This window comes from Furipterus horrens, unplaced genomic scaffold (assembly GCF_987537825.1).
Source record: "Furipterus horrens unplaced genomic scaffold, mFurHor1.1.pri manual_scaffold_4, whole genome shotgun sequence".
In the NCBI taxonomy this organism is placed as follows: domain Eukaryota; kingdom Metazoa; phylum Chordata; class Mammalia; order Chiroptera; family Furipteridae; genus Furipterus; species Furipterus horrens.
In genome coordinates, this window is record NW_028327174.1 from 149242883 (window position 1) to 149260610 (window position 17728).

Genomic DNA, 17728 nt, shown 5'->3' on the forward strand with positions numbered 1-17728 from the left:
GACATTAAGGAAGAGAGTGACAGCAATACAGTCTTAGAAAGGGATTTTAACACCCCACTATCACCATTGGATACATGTCCCTCACAAAAATCAACAAGGGAATAGTGACCTTAAACGACACACATGATCGAATGGATTTAATTGGTATTTACAGAACATTTCATCATAAAGCAGAATATACATTTTTCTCTAGTGCACATGGATCACTCTCAAAGATAGACCATAAGTGAGACACAAAATAAGTCTTAACAAATTCAAGAAGACTGAAATCACATCAGGCATTTTCTTGGATCACAGTGGCATGAAACTAGAAATCAAACTCAATAAAATCTCAGACATTCAAATACATGGAAGCTAAATATCATATATTACATAATGAAAGTTACCAGTGGGATCAAGGAAGAAATAAAAAATTGCCTATAAACAATGAAAATGAACATACAATAATCCCAAAACTATGGGATACAGTAATAGCAGTCCTGATAGGGAAGTTAATAGCATTATAGACCTACCTCAAGATACAAGAAAAATCTCAAACAATCTACCCTACACTTAAAAGAACTAGAAAAACAACAAAGCCCAGAGTACATAGAAAGAAGGAAATAATCAAGATCAGAGTGAAAATAAATGACCTAGAAACTAAAAAAAGAATTAAAAAGATCAATGAATCCAGGTGTTTCTTCATTGAAAAGATAAACAAAATTGACAAACCTTTCGCCAGACTCATCAAGGAAAAAAAAAAAAGAGGACTCAAATAAATAAAATCAGAAATGAAGGAGAAGTAACAACTGATATCACAGACATACAAAGGATTACAGGAAAATACTATGAACAACTATATGCCAAGAAATTGGATAACCTAGGTGAAATGGATATGTTTATAGAAACATACAATCTTCTAAAACGGAATCAGGAAGAAGCGGAAAACTTGAATAGACTGATAACTAATGAAATTAAAGCAGTAATAAAAATACTCCCAGCAAACAAAAATCCTGAACCAAATGGCTTCACAGGTGAATTTTACCAAACATTCAAAGAAATAGCACCTACCCTTCTCAAACTATTCCAAAAAATTCAAGAAGAGGTAAGACATCCAAGTTCTTTTTATGAGGCCAGTATTATATTAATTCCAAAACCAGACAAACAACAAAGAAAGTTATAGGCCAATATCCTAATGAAAATAGATGCTGAAATCCTCAACAAAACATCAGCAAACTGGTTCCAGCCATACATTAAAAGTATCATACACCGCGATCAAGTTGTATTTACCCAGGGGATGCAAAGTTGGTACAATATTTGCAAATCAAATAAATAGAAGCATACAAGAGCTGTCCAGAAATGTCCAGTCATGTAATATGTAAAATAGAGTCATTTATTGAAGAACATACAAGATACAAGAACCATAGTACATAGGACAATGATGCCTCAGTCCCGTTCCAAATAGGCACCTTGAGATCTCACACAGTTCTCCCAGTGTGTTTTCCACTGTTCAAAACACTCTGCAAAATGTTTTGTTGGAATTGCCATCAGCTGCCCTGTCCTGTTTTCCTGTATCTCATTGATGATCCAAAATCTCTTCCCTTTCAAAGGTGATTTTAGTTTTGGGAAAAGCCAGAAGTCGTAAGGCACCAAATTTAGGTTGCAGGGGGACTGAGTTACCTAGGTGATTTGACATTTTGCCAAACAACTGTGCACAAGACATGATATATGAGTGGGTGCATTGTTGTAATGAAGCTGCCAATCACCAGTTGCTCCTAGCTCCAGCCATTTTGTCATATTGCATCTCTCAACCGACAAAGGACATTGAGGCTGTACTCCTTATTGTTTGGCCAGGAGGGGTGTACTTATGGTGGGCAACACCTTCCCAATCAAAAAAACACAGTTAACATGGTCTTGATCTTACTGTGACTTTGCCGTGCCTTTTTCAGGCATGGAGAACCAGGCAAAATCCATTGGGATGACTGGGCCTTTCTTTCTGGATCATAACCATGGACCTGCTATTCATCTCCTGTATGACCTTCTTGAGGAAATCTGGTTCATTGGTAGCAGTTTGAGTCAAGTCATTAGCAACTGCAGCACAATGTTCCTTCTGCTCTGGTAGCAAAAGCTGTGGAACGAATTTTGCCAACACACATTTCATGCTAAGATCCTGCATCAAAATATCAGACATGGTAGTTTTTGGAATCCACAGATCAGTTTCTAATTCTTGCACTATCAGTCACCAATCTTTGTTGATTGAAACCCACACATGTTGTACATTCTCGGGTGTTGTGCTTGTTGCAGGCCTTCCAGAATGTAAATCACTTTCAACAGATTCTCAGTCATCTGAAGCATTTGTGCCACCTTTATTTGCCCTGCACTCATTGCATCATCCCTGAAAGCCTTCTGAATCAGCTAAATAGTTTCCGGAGGAATGTTCAAGATTAACACAAAATTTGATGCAGATTTGTTGCTCTACTCACTCAGTCATTTTGAATGCCATGGTTACACAGTACACCTGCTCACTCAGTGGTGCCTACCGCCCCCACTAACTAGTACAGTGGAGTCATCATTGTCCACGCACATGCTAGTCCACTCTCCTTGGCTACCAGGTTACATCGATGTCACACCGACTGTTCCTGTTACATTAACAATGACTGGACTTTTTCCAAACAGACATCATATACTCTGTTCATGGATTTCAAGAATTAACATCATTAAAATGTCCAAACTACCCAAAGCAATCTATACATTGAGTGCAATTCCTATTAAAATACCAATAGCATATTTTATAAATCTAGAACAAATACTTCAAAAATTTATATGGAACCAAAATGACCCCCAAAAGCCTCAGCAATCTTGAGAAAAAAGAACAAAGTTGAAGGTATCGTAATACCTGATATCAAACTATACTATATATGTAATCAAAACAGCCTAGTACTGGCATAGGAACCTCCATACAGATCAATGCAACAGAAAAAAACACCCAGAAATAAATGGTCAATTAACACCTGACAAAGGACACAAGCATACAATGGGGAATAAAGACAGTCTTCAATAAATGATGTTGGAAAATCTAGACTGGTACAGGCAAAAAAAGAAACTAGACAACCAACTTAAACCACACACAAGAATAAACTCAAAATGGATTTAAAAACTTAAATGTAAGTTATGAAACCATAAAATTCCTAGAGGAAAACATAACATAGGCAGTAGAATTTCATATACCTCACGTAGCAATATTTTTGCAAACATACCTCCTGGGGTAGAGGAAACAAAGGTGAAAATAAACAAATGGGACTACATGAAATTAAAAAGCCTCTTCACAGCTGAAGAAACAATCATCAAAATGAAAAGGGAACCCAGTGTATGGGAGAACATATTTTCCAGTGATACATCTGATCAGGAATTAATTTCCAAAACATATAAAGAACTTATATGACTTAACACCAGGAAGACAAACAATCCAATTTAAAAATATGCAAACTTACCTGAATTGACACTACTCCAAGGAGGACTTACAGAGGGCCCATAGACATATGAAAGGATGTTCAACATCACTAGCCATCAGAGAGATGCAAATTAAAACCACAATGAGATATGACCTCACACCTGCCAAAATAGCTATCAACAAAAAATCAACAAAAAAACAAGTACTGGTGAGGATGAGGAGAAAAGGGAAACATCAACTCCAAAGAATATCTGTACCCTCATGTTTATAGCAGCATTATTTACAATAACCAAGATCTGGAAACAGCCTAAGTGCGCATACGTAAATGAATGAATAAAAATGTTGTGATACATTTACACAATGGAATACTATGTATCGTAAAAAAGGGGGAACCCGTACCTTTTGTGACATCATGGGTGGACTTGGAGACTATTATGCTAAGTGAAAGACAAATACCATGTGAGCTCACTTATATCTGGAATCTAATGAAGAACATAAACTAATGAGTAAAATAGTGTTGGAGGCATAGAAGCATGGAACAGACTGACCACTGTAAGAGCAGACAGTGGAGGTGTGGACTGATTGCAAGAAGATGAAGGGGTTAACCAGGAAACATACACATGATCTATGAACATGGACAATGGTGTGGGGATTACCTGAGGAAGTGGGAAGGGGGCTCGATGGAGGGAGGCAAAGGGGTAAAAATTGGGACAACTGTGATAGCATAAATATAATTGTAATTTTAAAAATAGTAATGAAATATTAAAACAAAAATTTGATCTTGTCTTTTTAAACATTTTTAGGAGTATCATTATTTTATGCCATGTCTGTATAGATTAACTTATTACTAACCTATTATCACTTTTTGCTCTTTTCCCACCTCTGATATTTAGTAAAGAATCAGTGTCCTTCCATCTGATGTACAAGTATATCCTTTAGAATTTCCTTTAGGTGGGGTTTTGTTCATAACATGTGTGTTTTTGTTTGTCTTCATTTTTTAAATATATTTTTGATCTCAATGAAAATTTACATCGATAGGTATTTTTTAAGTTTATTAAAGATACTCCATTGTCCACTAGCTTTTATTATTGCTGTTGAGTTTACTATAAATTTTTTCTTTTAACTTTAGTATTTTTGATATTTAGAAGTACTTTTAGTTCTTTTTTTATTTTTTATTTTTTTGCTTTAATTTCCTCCCCCCACCCACTAAATTTTTGTTTGTTTTTCTATTACAGTTGTCTCAGTTTTATCCTCATTGCTTCCCAGCACCTTGCCCACCCCTTCTCCCTCAGTCAGTCCCCACCCCATTGTCCATGTCCTGGGTCATTTATACATGTTCTTTGACTAGACCCTTCCCCTTCTTACTCCCTTTCTCTCCCTCCCCCCTCCCGCCTTGTCACTGTTAGTCTACTCCTTGTTTACATACCTCTGGTTCAGTTTTGCTCATTTCTTTGTGTTGTTCATTAGTCTCCTGTAACAGGTGACAGCATACGGTATTTTTCTTTCATTGCCTGGCTTATTTCGCCAAGCATAACTCTCTCTAGTTCCATCCATGTTGTTGCAAATGGTAGAAGTTCCTTCTTTCTTTCTGCTACATAGTACTCCATTTTGTAAATGTACCACAGTTTTTTCATCCACTCATCTACAGAAACTTAGGCTGTTTCCAGCACTTGGCTATTGTAAATAGTGCTGCTATGAACATAGGGGTGCATAGGTTCTTTTGAATTGGTGTTTCAGGATTCTTTGGATATAATCCTAGCAATGGATTGCTGGTTCAAAAGCAGTTCCATTTTTAGTTCTTTGAGAAAATTTCACTGTTTTCCATAGTGGCTGCACCAGTCTACATTCCCACCAGCAGTGCATTAGGGTTCCCTTTTTTCCATATCCTCGCCAGCGCATGTTGTTTGTTGATTTGTTGATGATGGCCATTCTGACTGGTGTGAGGTGGTATCTCATTGTGGTTTTTATTTGCATCTCTCTCTGATGGCTAGTGATGTTGAGCATTCTTTCATATGCCTATGAACCCTCTATATGTCCTCTTTGGAGAAGTGTTTGTTCAGATTCTTTGTCCATTTTTTAATTGGGTTGTCTGTCTTCTTGGTGTTGAGTCGTATAAGTTCTTTATATATTTTGGAGATCAATCCCTTGTCTGAGATATCATTGGCAAATATATTCTCCCATATGATTGGTTCCCTTTTCATCTTGCTGATGTTTTTTTTTTTTTTGCTGAGCAGAAACTCTTTAGTCTGATGTAGTCCCATTTGTTTATTCTTTCCTTTATTTCCTTTGCCTTAGGAAATATATCGGTGAAAATATTGCTACCTGGGATATCTGAAATTTTCCTGCCTCTGTTTTCCTCTAGGACTTTTATGGTGTCACGGCTTACATTTAAGTCTTTGATCCATCTTGAGTTTATTATGGTGTATGGTGTAAGTTGGTGGTCTAGTTTCATTTTTTTGTATGTCCCTGTCCAGTTCTCCCAACACCATTTGTTGAAGAGGCTCTTTTTATTCCATTTTCTGTTCCTTCCCCCTTTATCAAATATTAGTTGACCATATAGGCCTGGATTTTTTCTGTGCGCTCTGTTCTCTTCCACAGATCTGTATGTCTGTTCTTATACCAGTACCAGACTGTTTTGATTGCCGTGGCCTTGTAGTATAGTTTGGTATCAGGTATTGTGATTCCTCCTACTGTGTTCTTTTGCCTCAAGATTGCTGTGGCTATTCGGGGTTTTTTTTTGGTTCCATATAAATTTTTGAAGTATTTGTTCTAGGTATGTGAAATATGTCATTGGTATTTTAATAGGGATTGCATTGAATCTAAATTGTTTTTGGTAATATAGACATTTTAATGATGTTGATTCTTCCCATCCATGAACATGGTATATGCCTCCATTTATTTGTATCTTCCTTAATTTCTTTCTTCAGTATTAAATAATTTTCTGAATACAGGTCTTTTACCTCCTTGGTTAAGTTTATTCCTAGGTACTTTATTTTTCTTGTTGCGATGCTAAATGGGATTTTTTTCTACTTTCTATCTCTGATATTTTATTGTTGGTGTACAGAAATGCCTTCGATTTCTGAATATTGACTTTGTACCCTGCTATTTTGCTGAATTCACTCATTAGGTCGAGTAGTTTTTTTGTGGAGTCTATACAGTTTTCTGTGTACACAAAGTAGTTCTTTTTCAAAACTACTTTGTCAGTTTTTATAACCTCCATTTTACCCATGTTTTTAATTTTTTTCCATGCCCTGTAAATTATTTAAAGTTTTTATGAGTCATATCTTTTTTTCCTGTCCCTCCAATAGTACCTTATTTACTTCTATATTTTGTTATCTTTGACTATAAACTCATTTCTTATCATAGTATCAGTGGGACTTTTTGAAGATCTAGGTATATGTGAATTCCCTTAAAAGATTTATTTATTTTTTCTGTTCAAGTACCTGATAACAGTTTTGGAATGAGACCACATTAAACTCATTTTTTAGTGTGATGTTGTCCTGAGCACCCTGGAAATATGAATGTGGGCAAAAAAATCACATGAGATTTGGCTTATAAATATATATTCTTAGGGGAGATTTTTTTTCATTCACCACTTCTATTTGTGAAGACAATTTTTCTTGTAGTCCTCTAGTTGGGGACAAAGGAAGAGACTGCTGTTTCTAGTACACTCTTGTACTAATGATGTGGACTTTTGGAGTGCCAGCTTTGTATTGGGGAAGCTAGACTCTGCCAGCCCACCACCACCCCATTCAGTAAAATGTTAAAGCTCTTCAAAATTATAATCACATTTGAAACAAAAATGAATAATTATATAGAATATTTAGCGTTATTTGGATGTTGAGATGTAATCAATATACAGAAACACCAAATCCCAAATGACAGTTTAATTTTTTTTAATGATCTAGGACTACTTGATCTAATAATGTTTTATCTGTTATAGCAAAGTAGTTATAGTATGACCTCTCAGTCAAAAATATAAAAGTAGGCTTGTTCAACAAAAGAGAACATCCAGATATTGCTAAGATAGTGTTTTTACTGTGTATTTGTTTTAACAAATAACAATATGATAGTTCAGAAAAATAACCAGTGTCAAACAATATGCCTCAGTTTTTATTAGAAATCCAAGAATAGTCACATTTCAGTATTTTTATACACCATTTCTAGAGGAAACATTCTCATTCTTAAAAAATCAAGAATAAGATAGATTATTATATTTTTCCTCATTTGTTGTTGTTGTAATGCCACTCAATTTTATGTGATTTAATTTCTTTTTTACACAGCTATATTGAAATAAAATGTATACACCATATATAATTCACCTATTTAAAAGGTAAAAATCAGTTATTCTTAGTAAAGTCACAGAGTTGGGCAACCATCACCACAGGCAATTTTAGAACATTTTATCACCCCCAAAAAAGATGTGAACTGTCACTCTCCATTTTCCCTGATCTCTCCAATCCTAGGAAACTACTTTTCTACTTTCTGTCTCTATAGATTTCTGAGCATTTCATGTAATGGAATTGTACAATATGTAGTCTTGTAGATGGCTTCTTTACTTAGTATGTTATTAAGATTAGTCCATGTTGTAGCATCTGTCAGCACTTTATTTGCTGTATTAACAAATAATATTCCATTGTATGGATATGCCACATTTTATTTATTCATTCAGGAGTTGATAGAACATTTGGAGTGTTTCCCCTCTTTGGCTGTTTTCAATAATGCTACTCTGAACATTTACATACACGTTTTTGTACGGACATGAATTTTCATTTCTTTTGGGTTATAAACCTAGGAGTAGAATTGCTTGATCACATGATAACACTGTTTAAACTTCTGAGGAACCTGAGCACTGTTTTACAAAGCAGCTCTACCTTTTACAGGGTATGAAGTTTACAATTTATCCACCTTTTTACCAATACTTGTTATCTCTCTTACAGTTATCTTAATGGGTTTAAATTGGTATTTTATTGTGGTTTTGATGTACATTTCTCTAATGGATAACAGTGTTGAGGATCTTTTCATGTGCTTATTGTTCATTTGTATATCCTCTTTGGAGAAATGTCTATTGAGATCCTTTGCCCATTTTTTAATCCCGTTATTAGTCTTTTTATTATTGAGTTGAAAATGTTCCTTATATTTTCTAGATACAAGTCTCTTATTAGATAAATGATTTGCAAAAATTTTCTTCTATTCTGTGGGCAGTCTTTTCACAATAAAAAGGCTTTTAGTTTTGATGATGTCAATTTTATTTTTTTCTTTTGTTGCTTGTGCTTTTGGTGTTATATGTAAGAACACATTGTCTAATACAAGATCAAAAAGATTTATGTATCTTTTCATCTAATTTAAATTTTTCAAATTAAGATTTTGTAGTAAAGATATTTTTAAGGGGCAAAAATGCCCATAATCATTTTTTTATATGCTGTCATGTCCTTGTTCATTATATACATATTTTTATTGTTGCTCTTGTTTGGTAAGTACTATGTTGTATTCTGATGTATTTGTGTTTATACATGTTATGTGTAATTTTAATTTTAAGGTTATAATATAGCCAGCTTATTTTCTAGTTGTGTAATACAACTTTTTTACAGTTTTGATAACACTGACAACACATAACTTCTTGCTTGTATTGAATTATTTTCTTAGTATAACATTCTAGGAATGGAAGAATTACGAGCTCAAAGGACATAAACATATTTACAGCTCCTGTATACTAAACTGCTTTTGTTTAGTAAACATGCTGTGAATTTTTTTCATTTATTTTTAAATTGATGCACATTATAAGAATTTCACTTTGAGTGGCAATATTTTTAGTGATAATCCTCTATCAGTAAAACTCATGGTCAAGTTTAATGTGTATTTCTTAATCTGAAAAAGGTTTAATGGGACACTTTGTACTGATACTGAACACTGGCCCGGCCAGTTGTGCAGTTGACTGAAGTTAAACATGACGTAACTTAAATTTTTTATTTTATAACATTCTCTACTTTAAGCAATAATAGTATATTTTGTTAAATTTTCTTTAGGCTTCGGGAGCAGGAGAGAAAAGAAGCAGAAGAAGCTAGTCAAAAGGAAATAGAAGAATGGGAAAGAAAACTTCTAGCTCAAGCGGCTCCAACTTGTATGGAGACTATGTGGGAAATTCCAGCTATTGGACATTTCCTTTGTTTAGCCCAGCAAATTCTGAATTTGCCAGAAATAGTCTTTTATGAATTGGAACGTTGTCTTCTGATGCCTCAGTGTAATGTTTTTTTATCTAAAATAATGACTTCTCTATTAAGTCCTCCTCATCGCAGACCTACCTTACATCGAAGACCTACTTTGCCTTATAGGACCTGGGAGGCAGCACTGAGACAGAAAGTACAGCAGTGGTACACTGCTGTAGGGCAGACTGAAAATCCCAATAGCTGTGCTGAGAAACTTGGGTTGTGTCCTCAGTTTTTTAAAGTTCTTGGAGAAGTTAATCCATTGGAAGAAAAACCTTTTCATGAACTACCTTTCCAACAAAAAGTGTGGTTACTTAAGGGTCTTTGTGACTTTGTGTATGAAACACAAAAAGAAGTTCAAGATGCTGTACTGGGACAGCCTATTCATGAATGCAGGGAAGTTATCCTTGGTTATGATTATTTGGAGAACGCTTACGTACATTTTCCACAGTTCTGTGGTGCAGATGTACGGATTTACAAGCAGAGACCTTTTCAGGCCCCAGAATTTCCAATTCCACCCATTAAAATACAAAGAGTACCTCGGATTAAACTGGAGAAATTGAAGTGTGACTATTTTAGTACAAGTAATGGGGAACATAGGTGTAGTAGAGAAGGCCTGCCCTCTGCCTTCAAGAAAGAACAGGAAATTAATTTTGATCCAACTTGCTGCCCTGCTAAAATGAACTTGGATAATCATGACATCTCTGTTGAGATGGAAGTGAAATCCAACTGTGAAATTAGAATTCGTAGGCCCTGCGAAATTAAGAAAAATGATTGTTGTAAAGAAAATTTAGAGAAACCAGGGAGTCCAGGGGAAGTTACTGGCTTTGGAGAGCCTCTCAGTCCAGGTGAAATAAGGTTTATAGAAAATCACGAAAGATATGGTGAAGCTTCCAGAGTAAAGCCTGAACCCAGTCCATTAAGAGAAAATGCTCTCAAATCTTGCCAAATACATGTAAATGGAAATCACATTGATGATCCAGAAATTAACTGCCACAAAGTTGTAAGGGATATTCTATTAGAGCAGTCACTGCAGAGCCACAAGAAACTCAAGCTAACTAAAATGAGAGCAAAAAAGAAGAAAAAGAAAAAAAAGAAATTAAAAGATGTTTTGAATGAAAACTTACAAAGAAAGCGTGAAGGTCTTCATTCTCTTGCATTCAAGTCTTACAAACCTGAGATCCAGAATAAGTTATTGATCATCAAAAAGAAAGCAAAACACAAGAAGCACAAATCTGGTAAGCTAATGCAAATGGGTGAGAATCACATTTAAGCATACTTAATTTTTCCCTTTAGTCATCATAAACAGAATGAAATGCACATAGATGCACGTGTGCATGTGTGTGTTTGTTGGGGAGTGTAAAAGTCAAGTTTTATATTATTCCCAATGATTAAAACCCAGAGCAGAAACAGTTTTATTACTAACAGCAATGAAAAAATACTGGTATAGTACATTTGAATTTAATTCTCAGCTGAAAGTCTTTGAGCACAATGTGTTTACATTTCTCTGGGCCAATTTCTCCATAAGTGATGCTTTCCATTACTGATGAGAAGTGTTTTTTTCCCTGGGTAAGGGCAGTCGATGCAATGGGAAAAAAACACATACCAAGGGAGAGCATTCCCAGGACTAAATTTCATAGCAATTAGCTTCTTAAACCAAGGTGAGTCAGATTGTCTTTCTTGGTCTCAGTTTTTTCCCACATATATTTTTCAGCACTCTGTTTCAGTATGTATTTTCATATCCAGAAAAATGTTGTGAAATAGAAGGAAAGAGGTATATCAACTAATAATAAGACATGAATCATAATTATATAAAAAGATTTGTAAGCTTGTCTTACACTGAATTTAAATAATGTATTTGTCACAAGCCTATTTAAACAGTAAAACAAAACAAAATACTTACAAATTAAGTATTCAGCGATTGGTTGCTCTCTTAATTACTCAGATGCTTTTGATTTTTTTATTCTTTGCCTTTTAATCAGTTTAAATGTCTTATTTAAAAGCAGATAATTAACTTTATTTATTAACCCTAATAAAAAGTCCCTGATTGACCTGGCTGCTGTGGCTCAGTGGATTGAGCGTCAGCCTGCGAGCCAAGTGTTGCTGGTTCGATTCCCAGTCAGGGCACATTACTAGGTTGCACCTCAGGTTCCCAATTGAGGGTGCAAGTGAGAGGCAACCACACAGTGATGTTTCTCTCCCTCTCTCCTTTCCCCTCTCTCTAAAAATAAAATAAAATAGACAAATTATCAAAAAAAAAATTTTTTTTTAAAAGTCCCTGATTGAGAAAAACTTGAATAGTATACCAAAATAAGTTGTGATTTATCATAATTATTTGTGGATTTCAGTTTTTATTCCTTTCCTAAGTAACAAAAATAACTAAGATTTGGCAGTAATTTGATAATGCGTTAGCAAATGAGGGACTGAATTAGTAGCTATTATACCTTAGTTATTTAAATCATTAAATACAATTAAATGTATTTTTAAGTTTATATGTAGTATATCGTTGGTAAAGAAGTAGTGTAAAATTTACTGTCAAGAACAGGCTTAATTTGTTTAACTGAATATTGTAAAGTGATCCACACATTGATCCAAGCAATGAAAAGCTACAATATTTTAACTTTCAGAAATAAACCTTTTAAATTTATAAGCAGTCCATTAAACTATATAAATTTAATTTGATTTAGCAAGTTCTCTGAAATGTTAGCCTCTGAAATATTAAATAATATTTTTAAATTAGAAAAATTTTCCAACTCCAAAGTCGTCGTTGTCGTCGGCAGCCGTCCGTCTCGAGAGACGATGGTGTAGCTTCTTAAGAGTCTTATCTGCACCGCCGAGAATGGCTGTGCAGTCCGACTCGGGAGTGACACGGTATCTGTCTCCTCCCGTGTTGAAGTGAAGCTGAAGCTACAGAGCCTGGGCAGGGTGATATGGAGGGTCTGCTGTTGCCCATGCAGCAGACCCCCCCTCTTTTCGCAGCTGAAGGATCCAAGGGAAAGACGGAGTCAATACAGCTTGGCTTCAGGTGTGCCGCAGGAGTTGCCGGTGTTGACTACAACGCCAAACCGCCTTAGGGACTCCGGCTCCGGATTTTCTGTCGGGGTTTACTCGCTTAGCCTTTCCCCTGAAGAGGTATGCCGCAAGGCAGCGGAGGTTTTTTGGAGTCAGAGTTTTCCTTCTCTGATGTGCCCTGACTGGAAGATCGAACCAGCGACACTTAGCTCGCAGGCCGACGCTCAATCCACTGAGCCAAACCAGCCAACTCCAAAGTATTGCTTTATTAATACCATTATTTACTAAAACCTTTTATTAAGTGTTTGTTTATGACCTACTATTCATGTATTCAAGGTCAATTATGAATTAAAGTGGTTTATAAAGTAAAGTAATTATTGGTGTGGCAGAATAAAAATATTAATTGCTAAGGATGAGATTAAAATTATGTGTAAGCAAATAAGTGTTGCTACATTTTTGAAATATAAGTTCAGAATGTAGATCAAGAGAAAATTTATGAGCATTTCATGTCCAGTTCTAGACAAGTGATAAAAAAAGATAGAAGCAAATTTAGCTTGTACTTGTGTACCCTCTCTGTGCCTTTTTAGTTGAGGAGAAAAGGCTTACAGGCATGAAATAGAAGAAAATAATGCACTTGCCTATACACTTCCGCATTTTTATCTTCAGAGCAGGTTTTAGAATGTCAGTCTTCATTGACAAAAAAACTTGGATCTGACAAATACAGTTTTTCTCTCCATTGTTAGTACTGGGTAAGCATAGGCCAATTCTCTCTTTTTATTAGATACTAAACTTCTTACTGTCATTTCAGTGTTACATAAAATGTTATAACAACAACAAAACATTTGTTTTACATCATTTTATCCTAACGTTCTTTATTAGGTATGAGACATTGTGTGAACTTTTAGTCAGTTTTTGGTATGCTCTAATTCAGTATGTATTTCCTTTCTCTTTTTAAGAGTGAATTCCATTGTCACAGATTTGGGAGCTGTTCCTCTTATAGATTCACATCAGGCATTAGTACAGGTCCACAATGCATTTTATAAAACTCTTGAACCATATATGTTTTGGAATTCATAAATCTTCAGATTTTAGAAGCATGTTAATGATGTATATACTGTTGATTAAATAACATCCTCAGTGGAGCTTGGGGAATTACTACAGGAAAAAATGTATATGGATAGTCAAACTAAATGAAAACCTCAGGTCCGATTTTGCTACCATATGAATTATTTCTTTAAACTTTAGTTTTCAGAATCTTTTGGACTTTGGAATTGTGGATACATAATTGATTCTGTGCCTCTATGTTAAGGACTTCGGAAAGACTTGAAGAAAAATAACTTTAGTTTTCATTAAGTTAGTATTTTTCAAGTTTATTTGAACACAGAGCCTCTTTTCCCCCAAATAATAGTATTGTGTAAAATATGCTTTGAGATAAGCTGTGTCATCCATGGCTGATTTATGAACCTTAAGTTAGGGTGTACTAAATTTTACATGTGATTAATCTGGTCCTTTTTAAGTTTTAATTTTTGGTTGCATTTCCAAATTTAGTAAGCCTTCTTGTGATGGGAGATGATTTTTAGTAGAAAGCACAAAGAAAAGTGGCTGCAATTTGGGGTTGCATGTCTAGATTTATTAAGTTTTCTTATTGTGACAGGAAATGATTTTTAGTAGGGAGCACAAGGCAGGTTGGTTGAAAATGATTTGATCATTTTAATGCGCTAAGAGGCAGTTCTGCAACTTATGAGTATTTTTTTCTATTTTTCATAATTGGACATTTCTTCCTGCTTTTTAACATTTTTAATTCACTTTTAGTTTTTTAAGCCTGTTCCTTATTCTTGGAAACATTATAAAATAGAAGAATATTGGAATTTTCCTTAATGTACATACTTATAGCACCAGATACTTCTCCTTTATTATGCTTATACAACATTTATTCATAAAAGTTACATTTATTTCTAGGTTATTTTTTCCCCTCTATTCATTGTTTTAGACTTGATTAAAATGGAAGTTTAATAATTTCCATAGCAGTAAATCTGAAAAGATAGTAAATTGTCAGTGAAAGTATTTGAGAAGGCAAGCATTGCTTTACATAGATTAGGAAGATTAAAAAATATTTATGCACCAGTTGCAAAAATATGGGGTTAAACTTATTTTTAGTATGTATCTTGTCATCAGAGAATTGATTTTAGGGCTAAGTCAGTTTTCTGGAAAGGCAGAGTTTCCTGTAATAGTCAAAAGTTTACTTAATATAAACTTTGGAAAGACCATTGACTAGTAACTTTGAGATCATTAGTTTGGATTATAATGCACTATATTTGTTTGAGTATTATTATCAGAGAGCAGTGTTTATCACTTAAAGTTGTGAACTGTATTTGCCACTAGAGGTTAAATCTATGGCCAGCCTTAGGATTATTGGTATTTTGTTTATGATCTCTTGATCTTGTTGTAATTAGTAATTCTATGAAAATTGAGTGGTGGTTTGTTTGTTTTTTAAGGAAAGAATGTTATTCCTCCTGTACAAGTTCTATCCAAGTAAACATTAAATACATAACTTTAGCAGGTCAAGACAATAAGTAAATTCTTTCACCCACAATGGGTTTGGACCTGTTTCCCTGCAGCCTAAGGAAGTTGTGTGATAGAATTACTGAACATTTTGAGTACAGTTTTGAGAATGATGATGTCATACAAATGACCTAAAAGCCCAAGCTTTGACTGTACAAAGATTAGCCTTTTTTATTTATGTTTTGTTCCTTGGTATTCTATAACATTTTTGAGGACAGAAGAATTATTTCTGGTCTTGAACTCCTAGCATTTAGCACCAGTGTGCAGGAATCTATTGAATAAATAAGTGCACGTACATTGTATCGTCCACCCTGATATAACTAAGATTAACCCCTTAATATGTATCTTTCAAATCCTTTTCAAGGTATTTATATTTTTGTATAGGCTCATACTATACCATTTAACAATCTGCTTCCCCTCCACACACACATAATAGTATACCATGTACATCTCTGTGCAGTAGTAGATTTCTGCAGTATCATTTTAAATGACTACATAGGATTGTTACATGTATTCTGTAGTTATTTAACCAACCTCCTTATTGGACATTTTGGTTCTTTTCAATAATATACTATTACATATGGTGTAGAGTAGGTACAGTTGACTGAAATTAATTAGACATTTAAAAATAAAAGGACCTTTTATAAAGGCTAGAGAAACAGATTCTCAAAGATACACTTATTGTTACAAAAAGTTTATGGTGTTTTAAGTTACTTTTTACAGCTAGTTTGATCTGGAGGGTTTTTTTTCTTCCTCACATGGTCATTAATTTTAACCAGGTCATTTTGTGGTAGCTTCTCTACACTGATTAAAAGAAATAAGACAAGTGGTGTGTTTCTCTTACAGGTGAAGAAACTAAGATTCAAAATGGTAAATAACGTCTTTTTAATAATTGTTAAGTATGTGATAAAGACCATACAATGAAATGTCAGTAGAGGATAAGTCAATGTGTGCTAATCATAGTCTGGGAAGCTTTCTCTGAGGAAGAAGGGCTTTGAAAACAATGGGGATTGGATAAATGAAAAATGGTTAATGTGAGCAAAAGCATGGTGGTATAATTAAGTCAATTGTTTCTGAAAAAATTAACACCGAAACACTTAAGCAAAAGTTAAAAAGTTGAGATTTTAGAAGTTGTTTGAATAATGAGACTATGCCATTTTGGGGTGATATCTTTCTAGGCAGGTGGTACTGTTTTAAATAATAGAATCAGGAGCCCAGTATAAGGAAATGAGCATGAAATATCTATCAAATGTGTAAAAAGCAATGGGCTGGTTTATAGGGAAAGACTGAGAAAGTAAATCTGCAATATCCAATTACAGCTTCGACCCATATTTGCAAAAAGATTATACAGTTGTGTGTTGATAGCACTATAGAAATTAACTGTATGTCTTTATGGGAAAAACTTTTAAAGGACCAACTCAAGATGCCAAGGTATAAGAAAGTAAAAGAATAAACTGTACTCTGTGTCCTTTAATTTTATTGCCTTCTACTCTCACACACTATCCTGCCCCCACGACAGCAAATACACATCTGGTGCTCACTGTGTGCCAGGCACCATTTAAGCCTTTATACATATTGTTTCATTTAACCTTCATAAAAACTCTATAAAGTAGATGCTATTATTTCTTCCCATTAAATAGATTTTATAGATTTAAAAAGTGAAGCACAGAGAAGTTTATTAATGTGTTTTAAGGTCACACAGCTAGTAAGTGGCAGAATTAGGAGAAAGGATCTCGCAATGTAATTAGAAGGTTAAATAGCTCTAAAAGAAAACAGGCAGGATTTAGATGAAGGGGTAGAAGGTAACTTCAGAAAGAGGAAACTCTAAATCCAATTAAGGAATGATTATGTGACTTTTATCACACTGACAGAAAAAAATATCATTTTTGAGAGAGATATTGCAATACAGAGAATTTGACAACTGATTCAAAATTCTAAATTAAAGGAGAAAAAAAGAGGTATTCAGCAGTTACTGAATTATGAGATAGGGTTTAAAAATTGCCAGTATAATGAGAAATTTGCTCAAAGAACAGGAGGAAATCAGCTCTTTTGTTAAAGCCAAACTGCTTACTTAGAGCTAGAACATTCTAGAAATATCTATTCAAGACATTCACATTTAGTAAATAAAAGTCACGTTTAGACTCTGGTTGTGGCTTTATGTTCTAAGCATTTCCCAGCTATACTATTTAATAATACAAATGGCCTTGGGTTTATACTTTTAACAGTGATTAATTTCTTATTATCCATTCACTATAATTTCTAAAATGAAAACACAGAAAGAGTAGTAAATGTGTTGGGATAATTCTTAAACAGGGAAAGGCCAAATCGAGGAGGGCATTTGAAGTGGAAGTCCTTGAATATTCTTTAAGGACAGACAGGGCAGCTGGTTGAAGGAGAAAGGGCATAAAGATGATTAATGAAAGACTGAAGAAAGAGGAGTTGGATTGGGGGATGATAATCACCTTCATTCTTCTATTAAGAAGTGTATCTCCACATTCTAGAACACTAGAGTTTTGTG

General features: G+C 34.4%; 1 protein-coding gene across 2 annotated transcripts in view; it reads left to right on the forward strand.

Moving 5' to 3' along the window:
* The window catches only part of BRD10 (bromodomain containing 10), a 124730-nt gene that overhangs the window by 59892 nt on the left and 47110 nt on the right, over positions 1-17728 (forward strand). For both annotated transcript variants that reach the window (XM_090274117.1, XM_090274118.1), the window contains exon 3: positions 9457-10874. In XM_090274117.1, coding sequence (XP_090130243.1) covers positions 9457-10874 — 1418 coding nt within the window. The remainder of the gene's footprint in view (positions 1-9456; positions 10875-17728) is intronic.